The 19,967-nt window shown below is 41.0% G+C and overlaps 1 protein-coding gene across 1 annotated transcript in view; it reads right to left on the reverse strand.

Moving 5' to 3' along the window:
• Window positions 1-19,967, reverse strand: part of eif3hb (eukaryotic translation initiation factor 3, subunit H, b) — a 90,895-nt gene that overhangs the window by 56,269 nt on the left and 14,659 nt on the right. Inside the window, exons 2-3 of the mRNA XM_085993293.1 lie at window positions 8,407-8,574; window positions 1,880-1,979 (exon numbers count right to left, since the gene is read on the reverse strand). Of these exons, the coding sequence (XP_085849419.1) occupies window positions 1,880-1,979; window positions 8,407-8,574 (268 nt within the window). The remainder of the gene's footprint in view (window positions 1-1,879; window positions 1,980-8,406; window positions 8,575-19,967) is intronic.

Below are 19,967 nucleotides of genomic sequence, written 5' to 3' on the forward strand. Positions count from 1 at the left end.
TAATTCTACGTATATGCAACCGCCCTGTTGTAAAATTTCTACACAATACAGGAAGGAGGGTATACCTCCCCAAATGTTTTGGAACCTGAACAGTAGTACCTACTTGATTACTCAAGTAAAAAAATACCACCCAGTTTAAAAACCACACCAAATCCAATTCAAAGCTTTAAGACGCCGCATAATTGTGATCTGATCACATTACAGAGCTGTTGATGTTAAAACTATGAATATGTTGAAATACAAAACTATATGTTAATCATTTTGACCTGACAAGCATAAAGAAACTAGTTCTAATTTTGCATTGTAAATTAAGTGCTAGTAGACAACTATTTTGTACCTCACATATAACCAATGTAATGTTGAAACAGAACCTATTCCTATTTCAGTTGTATTCCTTCCCTAGGCTTCACAGCTTGCAATACTCTTGCACCAGTTCCATACCCATGCTTGATGAGACCAGACAAATGTGTCAAGTATTTAACCAAACATCAAATTAGGCAGTTTCAGGAAGGAAGTATTCAGTCAAAAAAGCTTGGATGAATTGAGCAGTGTACTTGCATCTGTGAGGCACTCTCTTGTGATGCAATTGTGTACACAGCATCCTTCAATTTGATCAGGATTAACCATAAGTTTTCTGGACTCTGCTGTTGTGCTATTAAGATTAAGAGATTTATGAGTGCACAATACAATACTAGTTGATTACAGCTGATGTATTAACATATACTGCTTTTGATTGAATCATATGCCACAACAGGAATAATTTTGTAAAAATTCATACAATGTTGCTATTAGCAATTGTCCACAACTAATTTTATGTATAAATGCATGCAGGGTGCTTGAGTTTAGTGTACTTTTAATTCATTTTTTTAGTAATATCTCAATTCATATAATAGTATATTCCAAATCCAGCAGGTACAGCTTTTCTTTTTAGATCAGCTCCATTGACAGATGAAACAGCCACTGAACCACTGACTGTGAGAAGATGCTTATAACCAACAGGATGGCACTGCACACAATTGCAGTATGTTCAGCCTGGCAAGTTAGATGCAGTAGACCTAGTGAGGTAGCAGGAATGCTTCCACACTTGAGTTTCTTTTTTTACAGTAATTAATTTTTAATTGCAATATTTATAGCATAATATATTCTGCTGAAAGAAATGCAAATTAAGACATTATTTAAATTGTGAGCAACTTGAGGCATAAAAAGTTTTTTGGTACCACTGCCTTTTTGGTACCGGTTTCCATGGCTCAAAGCTTAGATGTAATGCACATGTCTTTCAACAATTTGCAGACTGGAGTGAAATTAGATAAGAATGGGTTGTCTGTTAACGATTTAATCTAGTCTACTGTAGTGTTTCAGGAGAACTGACAGCATTGGTTGATTTGAACTGTTTAATTATTTCCAAAAACCTGCGATGTACATTGAATACTCCAGTAATACAAGTTGTGGTGGCACACATTAGGAAAACAGAATTCGATCAATGTATATGAATGTCCACATCACTATAGTATTTTAAGTTGTTTAATGTTTATGATCTGATGCTATTCAAGACTGCTTTGGTGTGCAGAAAAAACTAAAAGCAGCACAAACTATAAATGAAGAAAACAGATAATAAAACTACAGCACACAGATCCAGAGTGATCACAGGCTTTTCAATGCAATAGGATAGGTTTCTCATGGTTCATAAAACCACTTTTAAAATAGTCAATACAAACAAATTGCATTATATCACTAAACAATTCTAGCTGCAATTTCTGAATGAACATAAATGCTATGTAAAAGGGTGGTTCCAGAATAGTTAGTTAAATGGATTTTGATTCGGTGCTAAGTTTTGGGTAATGACAAGTTTTCTTTAACTTTTCCCTGTGGACAAACTTACCCTTCAGGAGTGAAATCTTTCTCCTTACAAACTTCCATTAATTTTGGAGTCAGTCTGTATGCCTTCAGCGAAAGAGAGCCCTGCGCAGTTTTAATGGGATCTGGAAACATAAAGGAGAGAAAGGGTAAGTTAATTCTTAAAACCACACACATTCTGCAAAGCAATAAATAACCATCCACTCAAATGAGGTCATGCCATTCAACTGTAGAGCGGTTACCATCATCGTGCCCGTTAGATTGATCTTCAACATGAATACATTTCTCTACTTACAGGAGACCCGGCAAACAGAGATATGAAAAATGAACTAGGGTGACCTGTATTTATAGGCGAGAGCAATGTTCCCTTTAATTTCTTTTTGGGCTGTGTGGCCGCTTTAACAGGCTGCACGGCCCAATCCAAATTCTGCGCATGCGCAATTTTTCTATTTAAAGGCCGGTGAGCCGACTTCGAGAGCTCCAGATCGCTGTGCAGCCGTAGCTTAAAAGGGAACATTGGGCGAGAGGACTATTTACAGGCATTTGGAGCTGCATCTAAAACTGTTTTCTACTGTGTGCACTGAACAGAACATTTGGATATCACATACAAAGGAGGACAAGCGGTTGCCCAACATTTTTCTGTAGACCTGCTACTGGGGACAGTAGCACAGTGGATATATTACTGACTAGTAATCCAGAAGCCTGGACTAATCATCCTGAGACGGGGGTTCAAACCCCACCACGTTAATTAAATAAATCTGTAACAAAAAATGGTGACCATGTAACGACTGTAAAAATCCATCTGGTTCACTAATGTCCTTTAGGGATGGAAGTCTGCCATCCTTGCCTGGTCTGGCCTATATCGGACTCCAGACGTACCTAAAAATGAGATGCCAACCTGGTGAAGCTATAACATGCATGCGAAACAGCAGAAGCAGCATGCTATAGACAGAGCTAAACGATCCCACAACCAACGTATCAGATCAAAGCTCTGCAGTCCTGCCACATCTAGTCATGAATGGTAGTGGACAATTAAACAACTAATGGGAGGAGGGGGTTCCATGAACATCTCCATCCTCAATGCAAAAGACAAGGCTGAAGCATTTACAACCAGTTTCAGCCAGAAGTGCTGAGTGGATGATCCATCCCAGCCTCCTCCTGAGGTCCCCACCATCACAGAAGCCAGTCTTCAGCCAATTCGATTCACTCCACATAATATCAAGAAATGGCTGACGCACTGGATACAGCAAAGGCCATCGGCCCTGACAATATCCTGGCTGTAATGCTGAAGACTTGCGCTCCAGAACTAGTTGCGCGTCTAGCTAAGCTATTCCAGTACAGCTACAACATTGACATCTACCCGACAAAGTGGAAAACTGCCCAGGTATGCCCAGACCAAAAAAATGAGGACAAATCTAATCTGGCCAATTACGGCCCCATCAGCCTACTCTCAATCATCACCAAAGTGATGGAAGGTGTCGTTGACAGTGCTATCAAGCAGCACTTACTCACCAATAACCTGCTCACCGATGCTCAGTTTGGGTTCTGCCAAGACCACTCAGCTCCAGACCTCATTACAGCCTTGGTACAGAGGTGAGGGGAGAGTGACTGCCATTGACATCAAGGCAGCATTTAACCGAGGATTGCATCAAGGAGCCCAAGTAAAATAGAAGTTAATTGGACTCGGGGGGGGGGGGGGAAAACTCTCCACTGGCTAGAGTCACAGCTAGCACAAAATAAGATGGTAGTGGTTGTTGCAGCCCATTCATCTCAGCCCCAGGTTATCGCTGCAATATGGGGATGTTCGCCAATGACTGCACAGTGTTCAGTTCAGTTTGCAACTGCTCAGATAATAAAGCAACAAATGCTGACCATGCCAGCGGCTCCCACATACCATGAATTAATTCTTAAAAAGCAGTCCGTGCCCGCATGCAGCAAGACACGGATAATATTCAGGTTTGGGCTGATAAATGGCAAGTAACATTCACGCCTCACAAGTGTTAGGCAATGACCATCTCCAACAAGACAGAGTCAACCACCTCCCCTTGACATTCAAAGCGATTACCATCATCAAATCCCCATCAACAACATTCTGGAGGTCACCATTGACCAGAAACTTAACTGGAGTAGCCACATAAATACTGTGGCTACAAGAGCAGGTCTGAAGCTAGGTATTCTGCAGCAAATGTCTCACCTCTTGACTCCCCAAAGCCTTTCCACCATCTACAAGGCACAAGTGTGATGGAATGCTCTCCACTTGCCTGGATGAGTGCAGCTCCAACAACACTCAAAGCTCGACATCATCCAGGACAGAGCAGCCCACTTGGTTGGCACCCCATCCAGCACTTTCAACATTCACTGCGTCCACCACCAGAGTACTGTGGCTGCAGTGTGTACCATCTACATGATGCACTGCAGCAACTCGACAAGGTTTCTTCAGCAACATCTTCCAAACCCGCAACCTCTTCCACCTAGGACAAGGACAGCGGGCGCATGGGAACACGACCACCTCCAAGTTCCACACCATCCTGACTTCGAAATAGTTTGCCGTTCCTTCATCGTTGCTGGGTCAAAATCCTGGAACTCCCGAAGTACCTTTACCACACAGACTGCAGCGGTTCAAGAAAACGGCTCACCACCACCTTCTCAAGGGCAATTAGGGATGGGTAATAAACGCTGGCTTTGCCAGCGACGCCACATTCCATGAATTATTTTTTTTAAAGTTGCACATAAGGAATCCATACCTTGATACAATGACTCCCCTATACTTGGTGGGAAAAATAAACTTCCATCCATACCGAGAACTCTTGCACTAATGGAGTGAGCCGTTTTGGCTTATTGATAGAATACTAAATCTTCTTAGGCAGTCCCTCGGAATCAAGGATGACTTGCTTCCACATTAAAAATGAGTTCTCAGGTGACTGATGAGTCCAATGCGGGACCTACAGTCTCTGTCACAGGTGGGGCAGACGGTGGTTGAAGGGGCAGCTGAGTGGGGTGCTTGGGTTGACATGCGCTCCTTGCGCTTGCTCCCGGCAAAGAGACTCGAGGTGTTCAGCACCTTCCCGGATGCTTCTCCTCCACTTTGTGCGGCCTTGGGCCAGAGATTCCCAGGTGTTGGTGGGGATGTTGCACTTTTTCAAGGAGGCTTTGAGGGTGTCCTTGAAGCGTTTCCTCTGCCCACCTGGGGCTCTCTTGCCGTGCCGGAGCTCCGAGTAGAGCACTTGTTTTGGGAGTCTCGTATTGGGCATGCAGACGATGTGACCCGTCCATCGGAGCTGATCGAGCGTGGTCAAAGCTTCGATGCTGGGGATGTTGGCCTTAGCAAGAACACGGACATTGGTGCGCCTATCCTGCCAATGGATTTGCAGGATCTTGCAGAGGCAGCATTGGTGGTACCTCTCCAGTGCTTTGAGGTGCCTGCTGTACATGTCTCTGAGGCATACAGCAGGGCAGGTATCACTGCTGCTCTATAGACCATGAGCTTAGTGCCAGGTTTTAGGTCCTGGTCTTCAAACACTCTCTTCCTCAGGTGACCGAAGGCTGCACTGGCACACTGAAGGCAGTGATGGACTTTGTCGTCGATGTCTGCCCTTGTTGACAGTAGGCTCCCAAGGTATGGAAAGTGGTCCACGCTGTCCAAGGACTTGTCGTGGATTTTGATCATCGGGGGGGCAGTACTGTGTGGCGGGGGCAGGTTGGTAGAGGACCTTTGTCTTACGGATGTTTAGTGTAAGGCCCATACTCTCGTACGCTTCGGTGAAGGTGTTGATGATGGTTTGGTGTTTGACCTCAGAGTGGACGCAGACGCAAGCGTCATCTGCATACTGTAATTCGACGACAGAGAATGGGATCTGGACTGGAGGCGACAGAGGTTGAACAGTTTCCAGTTTGTTCTGTAAATTAGCTCCACTCCAGCGGGGAGTTTACTGAGGGAGAGATGGAGCATTGCAGTAAGGAAGATCGAGAAGAGCGTTGGTGCGATGACACAGCCTTGCTTGACCCCGGTCCGTATGTGAATTGGGTCAGTGGTGGGACCGTTGGTCAGGATCACGGCTTGCATGTCGTTGTGAAGCAGGCGGAGGATGGTGACAAACTTTGGAGGGCAGCCAAATTTGAGGAGGACACTCCATAATCCCTCAGTGTCGAAGGCCTTTGTGAGATCAAAGAAGGCCATGTACAGCAGTTGGTGCTGTTCCCTGCATTTCTCTTGTAATTGACGTGTGGTGAAGATCATATCCATTGAGCCCCTTAGTGGGTGGAATCCGCATTGCGGCTCTGGGAGGAGCTCTTCGGCCACTGGGAGAAAGGCGATTGAGGAGGATTCTTGCGATGACTTTCCGTGGCAGACAGCAGGGAAACTCCTCTGTAATTACCGCAATCGGACTGGTCACCTTTCTTGAAGATGGTCACAATTACGGCGTCTCTGAGATCCCCGAGCATGCTCGCCTCCTTCCAGATAAGAGAAATGAGTTCATGAATTCGCACCATGCTTTAGTGCCTCGGCAGGGATTCCATCTGCTCCTGAGGCCTTGCTGTTCGATGGCCTTTTCAACCTCATGCCGGGTTGGGGTTGTGCTGAAATGGTGGCGGGTAACATGCTGCGGGATGGAGTTGAGGACACTCGCGTCGAAGACAGAGTCGAGGTTAAGGAGATCTTTGAAGTGCTCCTTCCAGCAGGCACTGACTGCCTCTCTGTCCTTGATGAGTACCTCTCCCTTCTTGGCCCACAGTGGGGTAGGGCCTTGGGTGCTTGGGTCATAGATGGTCTTGAGTGCGCTAAAGAATCCACGCACGTCATGGTTGTCGGCTAGCTGCCGAATCTCCTGCGCTTTCTCCACCCACCATCTGTTCTTTAGGTCGTGAGTTTTTTGTTGGACCTCGGCCTTCAGCCGTCTAGAGCTGCTTTCTTGCTCTCGAGTTCTGTTGCTGTTTCCAGATCAGGAATGCCTTGCGCTTGCGGCTTATTAGCTCCTGGATCTCCTGGTCGTTCTCGTCAAACAATTATGAACTGAAATGCCTCTGAATAAATATCTGCCTTTGGGAGTGAAAGCTATGAGTTGGTACAGAGAACCTGATTCTGAAGCCATCTATAATGTGGGGGAAAGGGTGGGCACATTGTTGGGTTAGAATAAAGAGAGCTTTACATTATATTTAATTATATTAAACCAGACAGACCTGGGAACACTTAAAGATGACAGTGCCCAAAAAAATAGGAAGTATCCAGCAGTACCAAAAATTCACAATGAATATATTATCTACAATGATCTTCCAAGTGACAAATTTGTCTTTAGTCCAATCAGCATTATGCGCCATTCTCTGGATAAGAAGAGTGGACAGATAACCTACAGGGAAAGGACAATCTGTGGCAACTCCAGTTTCCCTACCTTGGTATTTAATCAAAATGCATGGTGTGGGAAATCGCTGCACCTATTGTTCCATGGCAAACTGCACTGGCATTTTAATGCACTCTACCACCGCACTGCCATATGTAGATTTAAACCATGTATGATGTACCCAGTCTGAAGACTGTAAATCTAAATGCTTACAGTGAAATATATTTATCTTGGGTTCATTATCAATTTATTTAATGTAATCTCAGTTTCTTGGAGATTAAATCAGTTAAGGTTTCTTCTGATAAAATGGAGTTGGGTTTATTAGCATTTCTATTGCAACATTTTCATGGTACATAGGTTTTATTTCCACATTAATTATATTTACTAAACTTGGGAGTAACCATGCAAAAGTATTTTCAAACAAATGGAAAACTGAACAGAAAGAGAAATACAAAAACTCCTACATACAAGTGAAGATGTAGGACAGAAAATTTAATACAAGTGGAAAATTCAAGAGGAAATGTTAAAAAAATGACAGAATTTCCAATGAATAAAGTATATTTTAACAGCTTTTCTACTGTAATCCGATTGTTAACATACTGAAACAATTTTTGTGCTACCCAAAGATTAATCGTGTTCATTAGTATTTTTTCTGACAGATATTCAGGATGTAACATTTACTTCTCGGTTGGAAACTTTGTAACAGCCTGCCAGCTATGGCAAATAGTGAGCTTGGGGAAGGCAATAAAGATGTTTTACCTACAGCTATGATACTGCACAGAACATCTGGTTTAGTGAGTAAAGGAAACACCACTAAATGGGCAGAAAGAAGAAAATCTTTGTGCTAGGAACAGTCTACGTTTTGTGAGCGCCTGTCAGAGGCGAAATCTGGCAAAATGTGTCATAACTGTAAGGTCACGTACTGAGCCAGACTCAAGCAATCAGTTTTTGTTAGACATCTGGTCCCGTTCCACCCGCCATCAACAAGGGGGAAGAGGAATGAAAAAAAATGAAGCAGCAACTTCAGCATTCCAGAATGTACACATCAGGGCTCTGATAGCAAGAAAAATAAACAGAAAGAAGGAAACCCTGTCTAGACTGAGCTGCTGCTGGGGCTGAGGCAGACACTGGGCTGGTATTTACTGAGAGGGGCTGCCAGGCAGCATTGCCAGGTAAACAGTGCAGGAGAAGAAATGAATAGGAAAACGTCACTGACCATAGATGAGGACCACAGACTCTTCAATTGCATGTTGGTAACTAAACTGGGAGTCCAACAGGGCTCGGCTGACGAAAGAACCATAGTAAGTTGACTGGTACCAGCCGACATGGAGGTGGTCAATGTTAACGTGACGCAAGCTTCTCATCATTTCCATTTGGTAATGAACTGCAAAAAAAGGGAAACTATTACTTTTCAATTTTTAAAAGTTAATTTTTACAGTCTAAGCTACAGGTTATAATCAAGTTTAAACTGTTGATACATTTTATGATTTAGAAGACTCTTTGCTCTAATAAACTTCACCGCTTAAATAAAAAATTAAACACTGTTCTCAACTATCAACTCTTATCTCAGTGTAGAAGAGATTACTACCCTTATATATCTGCCATTACGCTACCATTTAATAATTATTCCCCAGTTCGGCCTATAAGTTATTGCTTTTATGTAGGCACATGCAATACTGAAGTACTGTGATGTGGAGGAGTAGAAAAGAGGATTTAAACTAACTGAATTCACTAGCTACCCGTCAGTTTTTTTTACAGCTCCCGTTTAAATACTTTGTGATTTATTTAAGCTTGTTCTATATGTTAACTGTGGTTTCCATTGCGTGATATTACCCTTCAGTATAAAAAGGTATTCAAACCCTCAAATTTTTAGCACTAAAATCCCTAAGACTAGAAAATATTAATGTTGTATAGAACATTTAAATTGGTTCTGAAGATGGCTGTAATTGTGGATCAAGTTAAAGCATTTTCATCCATCATTAAAATCTATAAGAGATACTCATGAGGCACAAGTTAATTATTTTAACTATCCCTCCAGAAAATGCACTTCTAGTCAGAGATTGTAAGATTCAAGTACATTGGCCCAGATATTCCGATCGCAGGCCTCCCACGGGCGAAGGGCTGCGATCTGGAAAAATCTGTGCCCTTACCAGAGGGCTCCCGGGACTCGCACAGTTCCAGTGTTGGGCCGCTCCAAACTGCAAAAGCGCAGGGCCCACGTATCCCAGGGGCGCAGGTAGTTCGCAGCGTCCCTGGGATCACGTAGGCCATGGGGAGCCAATCACAGAAGGGAATCTCCTTTCATACATTTGATAGGAAGACCTGTCAAATATATGAATGGAGATCACCCCCAAAATATAGTAAAATTTAAATAAAATTTTTTTTTTTTTAAATCACATTTTTAAAATGACTTGGAATTACAATAAATTAACTATTCTAAAGAAAAATTTATAAATTTTTGGAAAAAAATTAAAGTTTTTTACGGGGCTAAAAATAAACTTACCCTTTTTAAAGTATTTTTAAATGATAAATCAGTGAAAACTTATTTTTACTTTTTTCCAACTCTTATCCTGGTAAAAGCAGGGTCTTCAAAAAGCGGAACTATCTACCCGCAGAGGCCCTTCTCCAGGGCAGCCAAATGATCTGTCAAGAGCTTTCTTGACAGATCGGAAATGCCAGTTTCCAGCATATGCGCTGTGCATGCCTGAAACCGGCATTTCTGATGTCCCTATGGGTGAGTACACAGCCCGTACACACCCGTAGGGATCGGAATATCCAGCCCATTATTATGATGCATGCGGAAACTGTTGTGCGAAATATCACTTATTCTAACTATAGTTTAACAGAATTACAATTCTGGATAATCAACAACTATTACAGATAATGGGGAACAGGCAGCATGCAATATTATAATTTAGCTCCATGTACTTTGACCCATGCAGAATTTTTAGTCTGCGTGCATCGCCGTTAGACATTTAAGTATTAGCAATGATTATCCAACATGGCAGGAGGCTTGCATAAATGTCCAACTTATTTCACATTGATGGTCTCTAGCCCAACTAATGACTTATCAAAAAAAAAAATCAACATCTTAATTCTTAGAATATTGTTTACAGAAAGTCTAAAATGCTTAACACCACAAGCAAAATGGCCAGCCACACCCCAGACATTAAAATTACACAAAGCTGCTGACTCAAAGATGACCATCAAACTTGACTACTACTTAAATCTCAAAATAATCTTGTTGCTTCCTCCAACTGGAAATGTGCCTGGTGGCTTATAAACATCCCAAATAACCAGAGGATTTAAAGTTACAAAACAAAAAATTTACTATTCCATAGATCTGAAAACCACTACTACCATGAAGCATCCACCAAGCTTGCCCTAAAATTACAGAATGCAAGATTTCAATCAACATTGCCATTGGTCTTGATTGACGTAAAAAAAGGTTAAATGAGAATGTTTATTAATCACTTTTCATTATAGAAGCACTGTTTAATTCTTTTTAAAAAAAACACAGGACAGTCATACCCTAAAAGTCCACCAAAACTGTAACTTCAATCAAAATGGCTGTGAATTCCATCCCAATTATATTTTCAGCTATATTTGATAGTATACAGCATCTTACTACAGCAATGAAGATTACCTGTATACGCATATATTGATGAGTTGTCATCTGAAATCTGATGGGTAAAATTTAAATGGTTTTTAAATTGACTGGTCAGTTGACAATTGTTTTTGATACATTATTCGCCTCTTATGACCTTGGTTTTTAAACCATGCTCCTTCCTGCAAGTAAAGCTGTTCTTTAAAATGTACAGCTTTGTTTCACCTGCAAAAAGCAGCATGGTTAACTAATGGGTACAGGTTATCGACCAATTTTACCCATCTTAAAGAACATTGTTAAGAATTACCCTCTTTGATTTAAAAGTGCAAGGCCCAGGTTGGGGGTGAGAGGTAACTAAATGATGAATGTTACTAAAAAATTTAAAATCTTTAAGATATATTTTTAAAGGTCAGAGATGATGGCCAGAGAGGAAATTTCTGCCACTTAGCAGATGGGGCTTTAACGGGGAATGTTGGGATATGGAGAAAGTGACTTGGGTACTACGGAAATGTGTCGAAATTCTAAATATTCCCATAGTTTTCACTCCAAAGATTTAGAGGCCTTTCACCAAAAATGGACATCAGGGCCACAGGGAGAAAAAATCTCATATCTTTTCAACTTGACCTCATTTTGAAGTTTAGTCTCACTTTACTTTTTAAATACATCATCCACATTTAACAATTGATGATCAATCAAGACACAATTTTAGTCACATGTTTTGTTACAGTAATTACTCACTGAAAAATAAATTCTGCCTAATATTAAAGAAAAAACATCCAACTTAAAAAAATTCAACATACAATGTAAAGTACTGCAATAGTACAACCTTCCCCCGCACACACAGAAACCTTCTGAAAACATGTTTTGACATTTAAGATAAATTTGCCCTGCTTTCGCCCTTTCAGAATATGAGTGTTTTTGTGGCAACATCCAACCCACGCCACTAAAACTAGCTATCATTTGTGCATTTAAACCACTTCCCGGGTCGGATCCCATTTTTGCTGCTTGTGATCATTCAAGCAAAATCAAATCCTCGTAGCAATGTAGTCAATGACTGACAGCTTTACAAGTTGAATGGTCTTTGAACTTCTGAGAAATGCGTCAACATTTCTCCATCAAAATGGAAAAAAACACATGTTCAAGTCTTATTAAAAGCACGCTGTCCACTTCTGTAATCCTGCTTTATAACAATTAAAATTTGAAATAATTTTTGCTTGAATGCAAAATTCAGATGGGAAAGGGATTCAGTACTCCGAAAAGGTTAAATTCTGAAGAGCACATAATGGCATGCTATCAGTGGGAGGTGCTAGCTACTCCCCACAGGGAGGTAAGTCAATCACAGGGTTATCATTAATCATGTTTAGAGGATTGATACTAATATACTACAGAAGAACATAAAATTACTTGATGCCAAATATCCTAATGTTGCCACCAGTGATGCAATACTGACCCCTGTGCACAGGTGTTGTATTACTTGATGTTTTTAAATGTTTGAGCAACAATTTCTATCTGTTGCCCAAAGATACAACGTATGATGCTATTCAAACTATAGCTCAACAGTTTTACACTTGTTCAGCTTCCACTTCATTAAAATAAATCTTTATAAACTGATTTAACTTGTGACTGGCTCTTGATTTTTAATCTACCACTGTGTGGCCTGCGTTTCCTCACTCAACCCTCACACCACACTGCTCACTCTCATCCCTATATTCTGTAACTTGTCAGCACACATGAACAGCAAAGAAATGGAATCATCAAGCTACAATGGGATGGTTAGGCAGAATGTCCTGGTACATAGCAACAGTAGTGAAGAGTGGGAAAAGCAGTCAGGAACAGAGTAAAGGAGATTGATGAGAAAAGCCAGAAGTAGGCTGCAGCAGCTTTTACTTCTATGGGGTCGAGTTCCATTTTCCAGTTCTTCCCCCTGAACAGGCTCATATTGCAAGGGAACAGCTCTGTTTCCTAAACTCTGGCCAAGACTGCTGACAAAGCACCATTATAACTACAATTTTGAAAATGCAGAAGCTCGTTAGCAACATGATGGAGTCATATAGCAAAGTGATAAGACGTGGCATCAAATCTGCAATTCCCCAAATGGCGAGTTACTAATTATGGCATGCCAAGAGGGAGGTGCTAGCCACTTCCCACAGGGAGGAAAATCAATCACAGGGCTTTCATTAATCTCGTTTAGACTATTGATGCCAATATGCTGCAGGGGAAAATAAAAATCACTTTTGAGCCAATACCCCAATGTAGCATTAAACTTGTGATACTCTGAATTCATCATCTCAAATTGCCACAATAATGACCAGACCTGTAATCACCAGCACTTCATTCTTGTGTTAAAACAGCTGAAATTGTGCACTACAGATTTACACCAAGTTTGTAAGGGAAAAAGAGTGTTTGTCCTTAATTAATGTGGACGAAAACAAAAATTTCACATGCTCATTAAGCTTTAGTGAAATCTTAGTGCCAGCATTGGAGTTGGTGAGTCATTCTGGCTGCTTTCAACCACCTTCCAGCAGCTCGATAAAAAGTAGATAAATGAGGAAGTAAAGCAACTGCAAAAATGTTTTTCAGCTTTATCTGAAATTTTGGATACATTCTGGGGGTGGAGAGCTGGGATATTATAATTCACATGCCTGGAAGTTAGATTCAACTGAACGCAACCAACAAAATTATAATGGCCTCAAAGAAATAAAAACTCAAAGTTCTCTTTGTTCCTTGCTGTGCCATGAGACAGTCATGCTTATTAAAATATTTTAAAACAGTCTATACCAGTTGGCAAGTACTATTGTAATGCTTTACACTTGTAGTTTTAGGGCACTGCAGCTTTACTATACTTTCAAATATGTAATCAAAAACATTCATTCAAATATTTTCATCCGGTCAGGAAAAGGGTTAGCTGTCTCTCGTGCCCAATGAATACAATTGTGAGAAGAGAACAGTTTCACAAAATTAGAAAACTCAACTCTTAATTTTCAGTTAATTTTTTTTAAGTTTGGAAATAAGAGCAAATGCATCTAAAACTCAATGATTTAAGGTGCAGATATCCTGACACTTTCATGTTGTTTGGAAGTGGTTTCAGCTGCATATTGATATGAAGATAACAATATAACTGAGCATGCTTGCAACCTGGCACTCTAAAGCAATAGAGCAAGAGATGCAAGACCATCTCCAGTAGATAGACTCACATCAATTGCAGTGCAACTCCACTGGACCTCCTAGAACCTTACACACTCACTTTTCAATCTGTGCACTATTGTGAAAAGGGGAAGACTCCCTTCTAATCCCTCCTGATATTAAAAATTAAACACTCAAGGTGCGGAGCTGTGCGCATGTGTACAACTATACATACACGTGCAGAGCTCTTTTATCACAGAAATAAAAACAGAAAATGCTGAAAATACTCAGCAGGTAAGGCAGCATCTGTGGAGAGAGAAACGACGTTAACATTTCAGGTCGAAGACCTTTCAGCAGAACTAGCAAAGGTTAGCGATGGAACAGGTTTTAAGCAAGTACAGAGACAGGGGAAGGGGGAAGAAGAACAAAAGGGAAGGTCTGTGATAGGGTCGAAGGCAGGAGAGATTAAATGACAAAAGGGATGATTGCACAAGGCAAAAGGGGGTGGTACAGGAAACTTTGGTTTATCCGGAGGTTGTATGTCCGGAAAACTCGATCTAACGGCAGAAATCAGCAGCCGTTTTGGTTAGGTTTTTTTTCTTCTCCTAGCATTTTTTTTTTATAACAGTCAGGCTCTGGAAAGCATCTCTGTAGCTTAGCAACAGCTTCAGAGACGCTTCCAAGGTACGGGCCGAGTGTTTACAAGCTGTTGCTAAGCAAGTGTTGTCGTCAGATACGGAGATGAAAACCTCCATATCCTTCAACATTAGCGCTGGTCTATCCGGAAGTTTTGATAGATCGGCAGCAGCTCGGTCCCGTCGGTGCCGGATATCGCGAAGTTTCCTGTAATGGGACGAATAAAGAAACAAAAGATGGGTCTAGGGGAGCTGTAAATGGCTGTCTGAAAAAAAATGGGAGCAATGGATATGATAACCATGATAAAGCTAGAAGAGATGAAATCTGAGGCACGCAGCCTCATTAAAATATTTAAATGAGGGACCCGCCTCCTGGAAGCGGGTTGGTCGTTTCCCCCCAGTTCTGTCGGTTAAAACCGAAAGTGGGCGAGTTCGGGTTTGAAATGTTTAACTTCCCACTCAACCCAAACACACCCATTTTGGGGGGTTAAAATTACCCACACCCCGTGTCAAAATTAAGTACTCATAGATCAGGTATGACTTAAGACTGCAATAATCTGCATGATAGTGTTTTGAATGTACAGCATGTTCCAAGGCATTTAAAAGAGCAGCGACAGTAATAATAGGAATGCAATACCAAGCTAGGGGGAGAGTGTTTAGAAGGCGTAATTAAAGGCTAGGATGAACAAATGGGTTTTAAGATGATTTTTGAAGTAGAGAGGTGAAGAGATATAGGAAAGGAATTCCAGAGAGCAGAGTCAAGGTGGTTAAAAGCTCTTCCATCTATGGTGGGCAAAGGAAGGGAAGGATGCACAGGAGGCCAGAGTCAGAAGCCCAAAAGGCTGCAGGAGGTAAAGCAAATCTAGAAGAGATTGCAGAAATAGAGTGAAGTGTGGCCATGGAGGAATTTGCATAGGTCCAGGAATGGTAATTCAATGATAAGGAGTTGAGTGGGAAGTGGATTAATGAAGCAGGAGATGGGCATCATGGATGAAGAATTTGGAAAGGACAGTTGGGAGATGGGGCAGAAACTAGAAAGTGACAAGGGATTAAGGCCAGAGTGGTTGTGAGGAGATCTATGGCAGTGGAGGAAGGGTATGAAATGGCAATGGCTGCTGGTCTGAATCCCAACAAACAAAGAAATCTATGAGCTATTCACATTTGGTATTGGGTGTGAGGGCAGGGGCCCGGGGGGGGGGGGGGGGGGGGGGGGAGGGGGAGGGGGCAGCTAGTCATAAGAGAAGAATTGCCTAGGGTTTGCTCCCTCAGGATGATTTTGGAACACTAGGTGGTTTGGCAGAAGCGAACGAGGCATGGTAAAGCTCGATAATGGTTGAGTTAAATTTGGTGGTTGATGACAAGTTCAGTTGTGCCCCAGGTGTGATCACACTGCTGGCTTTCTGATATAGGGGAACAAAGGTGGAGGAGGACAGGCTGATTTGCTAGGAATGAGAACTTTAAAGATGTAGGTGACAGAACTCTCTTCTCTACATGTTACAATCCCTTTCTCCTTTCTTTCTTTCCAGTATAGCTCCATTTATGCTGCTTTTCATTTTCCCTTTTCTTATTAGACACAGGAGCAGACAGATGGAATACTACCTTGTGGAAAGAAGAGGTACATGTTCTCATCGGGCCAAAGGCAGAGGACAACAGCAGCGTTTTTGATATACTAATGCCATATGACACTGTATGGTTGGACTATGATAAGTGGCTGCAATTCCTTAAATGGGAGATTTTGATAGACCAATCTGAAAGACGTCTCTCTCTTTCTCTCTGGTGGCAGCAGACAAGCAAAACTACAAAATACACTACACATGATGCAAATATACTGCCTTGTGGCTAGTACACAGCAGCACGAACATATCCTGGTAGCTGCCTCTCCTCTGGTATCCTCTAGCCTATAAACTGGAAAAAATTATGAAAGGTGAAAAAATGTGAATTCATAGTCACATACTGTAACTTATGAAAGGGCTGTACGACATGCACCAAATTCTCAGGTCCTGGCTTTCTCATCAATAACAACCTTTGCGTGTTTATTTTACAATATACCAACCGCGGCCACTGTTTTATTTCATGAGAAACCAAGTTTTCTGCAAAACCAAAACATCTGGTGACAAAGAAAATTCTACAGACCTACACCCGGTAATGTAGTTAGTATTCACTAAAGCAAACTGAAGCTTATAATACAATGAACACAGCAGAGGAAAATAAAACAGCAAATCATTCTTTAATGCACCATGAGCTACAACATTGTGCGTCTGAACAAAAGACATAAAAATAACTACTTCGAAATTGTTTTAAAGAGTGGTATTTGACATCAGAGGAAGAAATACTATGTTTTTTGTTAAAATCAAAATAATCTGCCAAGAGGAAAAAAGTTCCATTTGACACTCTGGTCAGGCACCACCATTTTCAACACTGGTTTAATAGATTCCAGTTAACCGTTCCTGCCCAACTTTAGCTTTAAATCCTTTTGAGACAGTGGCAGCCTCATTATTATGTTTGTTACTCCCCCTATTCTAAGTGGAGACAGATATTCACCACTCATGGGGTAATCATGGATTTAAAATTAACATACTCACCAGAGTTTAAACCTTTGTACGGTAAATCAAAACACTAAAAGGTGGGTGAAACTTTCATTCATCCACCAGCCACAACATTATGTCCACCAGCCACAACATTATGTATCTGAATAGAAGTAAATACAATTCAGGTCACCTTTGAGAGAATATGAAATGGATGACTTCTGCACCCCTCTCCCACAAATAGGAAATAAGAAGTGCTTTTATACAGTGATCAGCCATTATATCTTTACATGGATCATTGGTGTAACAATCATATATTCGTATTAATTTCAGAATCCTCCGACTTATTTCACATCACAGTGAACACATTGGCGACCACAGCATTAACCAAGCCTCCAAAAGTACCAAATTTACATCATCACTGGAAGCAAACTACAGGGTACTATTAAAAGTAGATCATCAAGCTTCATTACCATGGAAACCAAGATAATTTGCAAAATCACATACAAGTGTTTATCATCTTCACAGAAGACTGAAATACACATTTGAATAGTGCATCAGTAGTGGTCCATTACCAGATTTCACTTGGGAGAAAAGATCGATTGATTTACGGTTGTAGCACTTGTAAATTATTTCTTTCATGCCCAAAAAAACCCTGTAAAACTAATATTTCTACTCGTACAAGATACTGCTGCAACTGATTAAACACCTGTTTCATGTCTTACAGCAACATTTTTACAAATTTAATAGATTGATGCAAGATACAATGAAAGCATAAAGAAATACTGCTTTTTCAGTGAAGTCATTAACGATGGCCTGTCACCTCAAACCATTTTTTCCTTTCTATTTTCTCTATTGTTATGTCTGTAAAATATTCTGCACTGTCCCATATGGTTAAGACATCTGTTCCCTTGATTTTTTTAAACAAGCAACATATCCATAATAATAAATTTTCAGAAGTTGATCTTTCAGTTCCTTCAATTATTTTGATAAATTCCATAATCTGGTCTCTTGCTGATACAAAGCTTGCCAGTAATGTTTATTTTGATCAATATTTATGCTGTGTTGTGAAATTAAACTTTGTGTACCGTGGAATAGCCTTTGTGGTATGTGCTTAGAAGCAGTGGGAATTATAATTCTCAGATAGTGTTGCCTATCTTGTAGACTTCACCGCTCTTATTGTAATTTTCAAATATTCGACATTATAGAAACAGATTCCAAGTCAAGACACCACAGTGAACCCTGCAGAATCTACAGGTGTAGAATATAATTTTACCACAATTACCTGAAATTAATGCAAAATTGTCAATTGTTCAGAAAATAAAATGCATCTTCACAATCACCACCCCAACTTCCCTTGGTATGAATGAAAGCAGCTATGGCTTTCTTTCTCAGCATGGATGAGAGAGAAAGGATCTGAGTAACAAGGAAACATGAGTCAACATTTGTGCAGGTGTATGGTCATGAACTAAATTGAACGAATTGATCTGAAAATCTATTAAGCATTGGAAATGGTCAGTCATTCCAGAATATGCCAATGTTACCACAGCAATTATTTTGTATCAATATCATAGCTAGGTTTTGGACCCAAGAATTATCAGTACATCAAGAAACAAAATTTAAACTCTCAAAATGAAATGTAAATGTTAAAGTAATTCAAGAGTGCAATTTTTCCCGAAATTTTATATTTGCCAATTTTCTTCTTTTAGTCTCCTGAGCCATAGTTCTATGTTCTGCAGATGCTAGTTTACCTTGTTGATCTATGTTGCACAGATGCACGTTGTCTTTGTCAGGGCATGATTCAACAGATGCCAATTATCCTCCGGTACCTTACTCAAGTTAGACATTGAACACTGGCCATAGCGAGGGGGATTAAAAGAGCACCTTAGATAAGCCAGACATCCATAGACACAAACTTTCCAGGAGGCATCGGTGGATATATCCTACTTAAACTTTTTCCCCACTAGGGACAACTGTAACACCATTAACTGTTGCCCTGGCTGGGATCTCAGTACAGACTGGGAATGCAACACGAGGCAGTGCCTTTATGTACCAGCACATCAGGAAAACAGAAAAGCAATTTTAAGGTTGGAAGTATAACTACACTACTTGGCCCATCTCCACGTACCCTGTGCACCTAAATGAAAAAAATTCTTGGCTGTATGATTCAATATGGAATGCTGCTAATAGTTCATCTTTCCTGGAACACTTTTGAAAACATTCTCTACTTAAACCACGGTCTTCCTTTGAACTTGTATCATTCTTCTCAAAAGAAACAGAACCAGAAAAAATACAAATTCTGGTTCTTTTGGCATTTGAAGAGTTAGACTTTTTGTCAATAGGACAATTTGCCAGTGAACAATGTGGTTGCAGTGAGGGTTTAGAGCAGGATTTACACTTTTGGGGTGCGCAGCCCCTTTAAGGGGGTGCACAGCCCCTTTAAGGGGGTGCACAGCCCCTTTAAGGGGCTGCCCGGCCATTCAGTTTCACGCATACACAAAATTTATAATTGAAAAAGCTGGTCCCTGGCTGTGGGATACCGGCAGAGCGCTACGTGGCCGCACGGCTTAGAGGGAACGGTGGTCACAGGTACCAGTAACTAGGAAGGATTCACAACATGACATCTTGAAATCTGATGGCTGAGCTGCCCAAGATAGACATATGTAGACATATACTGAGACATGACAACATAAAATCTGCTGTCAAAAATTTACATTTGTAATTTTCAAAACAAAACCTTTGGCTCCCCCAATGACTCGTGTGAGTAACCAGGAAGATTTTATTCATTCTCTGGATGGGGGCATCACTGTCACGGCTGGCATTTATTGCCAACCTTGATAGCGGTTTGATATAACTGCGTCGCTCGCTCGGCACTTCAGAGGGCAAT

Source organism: Somniosus microcephalus, chromosome 7, assembly GCF_052327205.1.
Source record: "Somniosus microcephalus isolate GS21.2 chromosome 7, FLI_Smic_1.0, whole genome shotgun sequence".
NCBI classification, from domain to species: Eukaryota; Metazoa; Chordata; class Chondrichthyes; order Squaliformes; family Somniosidae; genus Somniosus; species Somniosus microcephalus.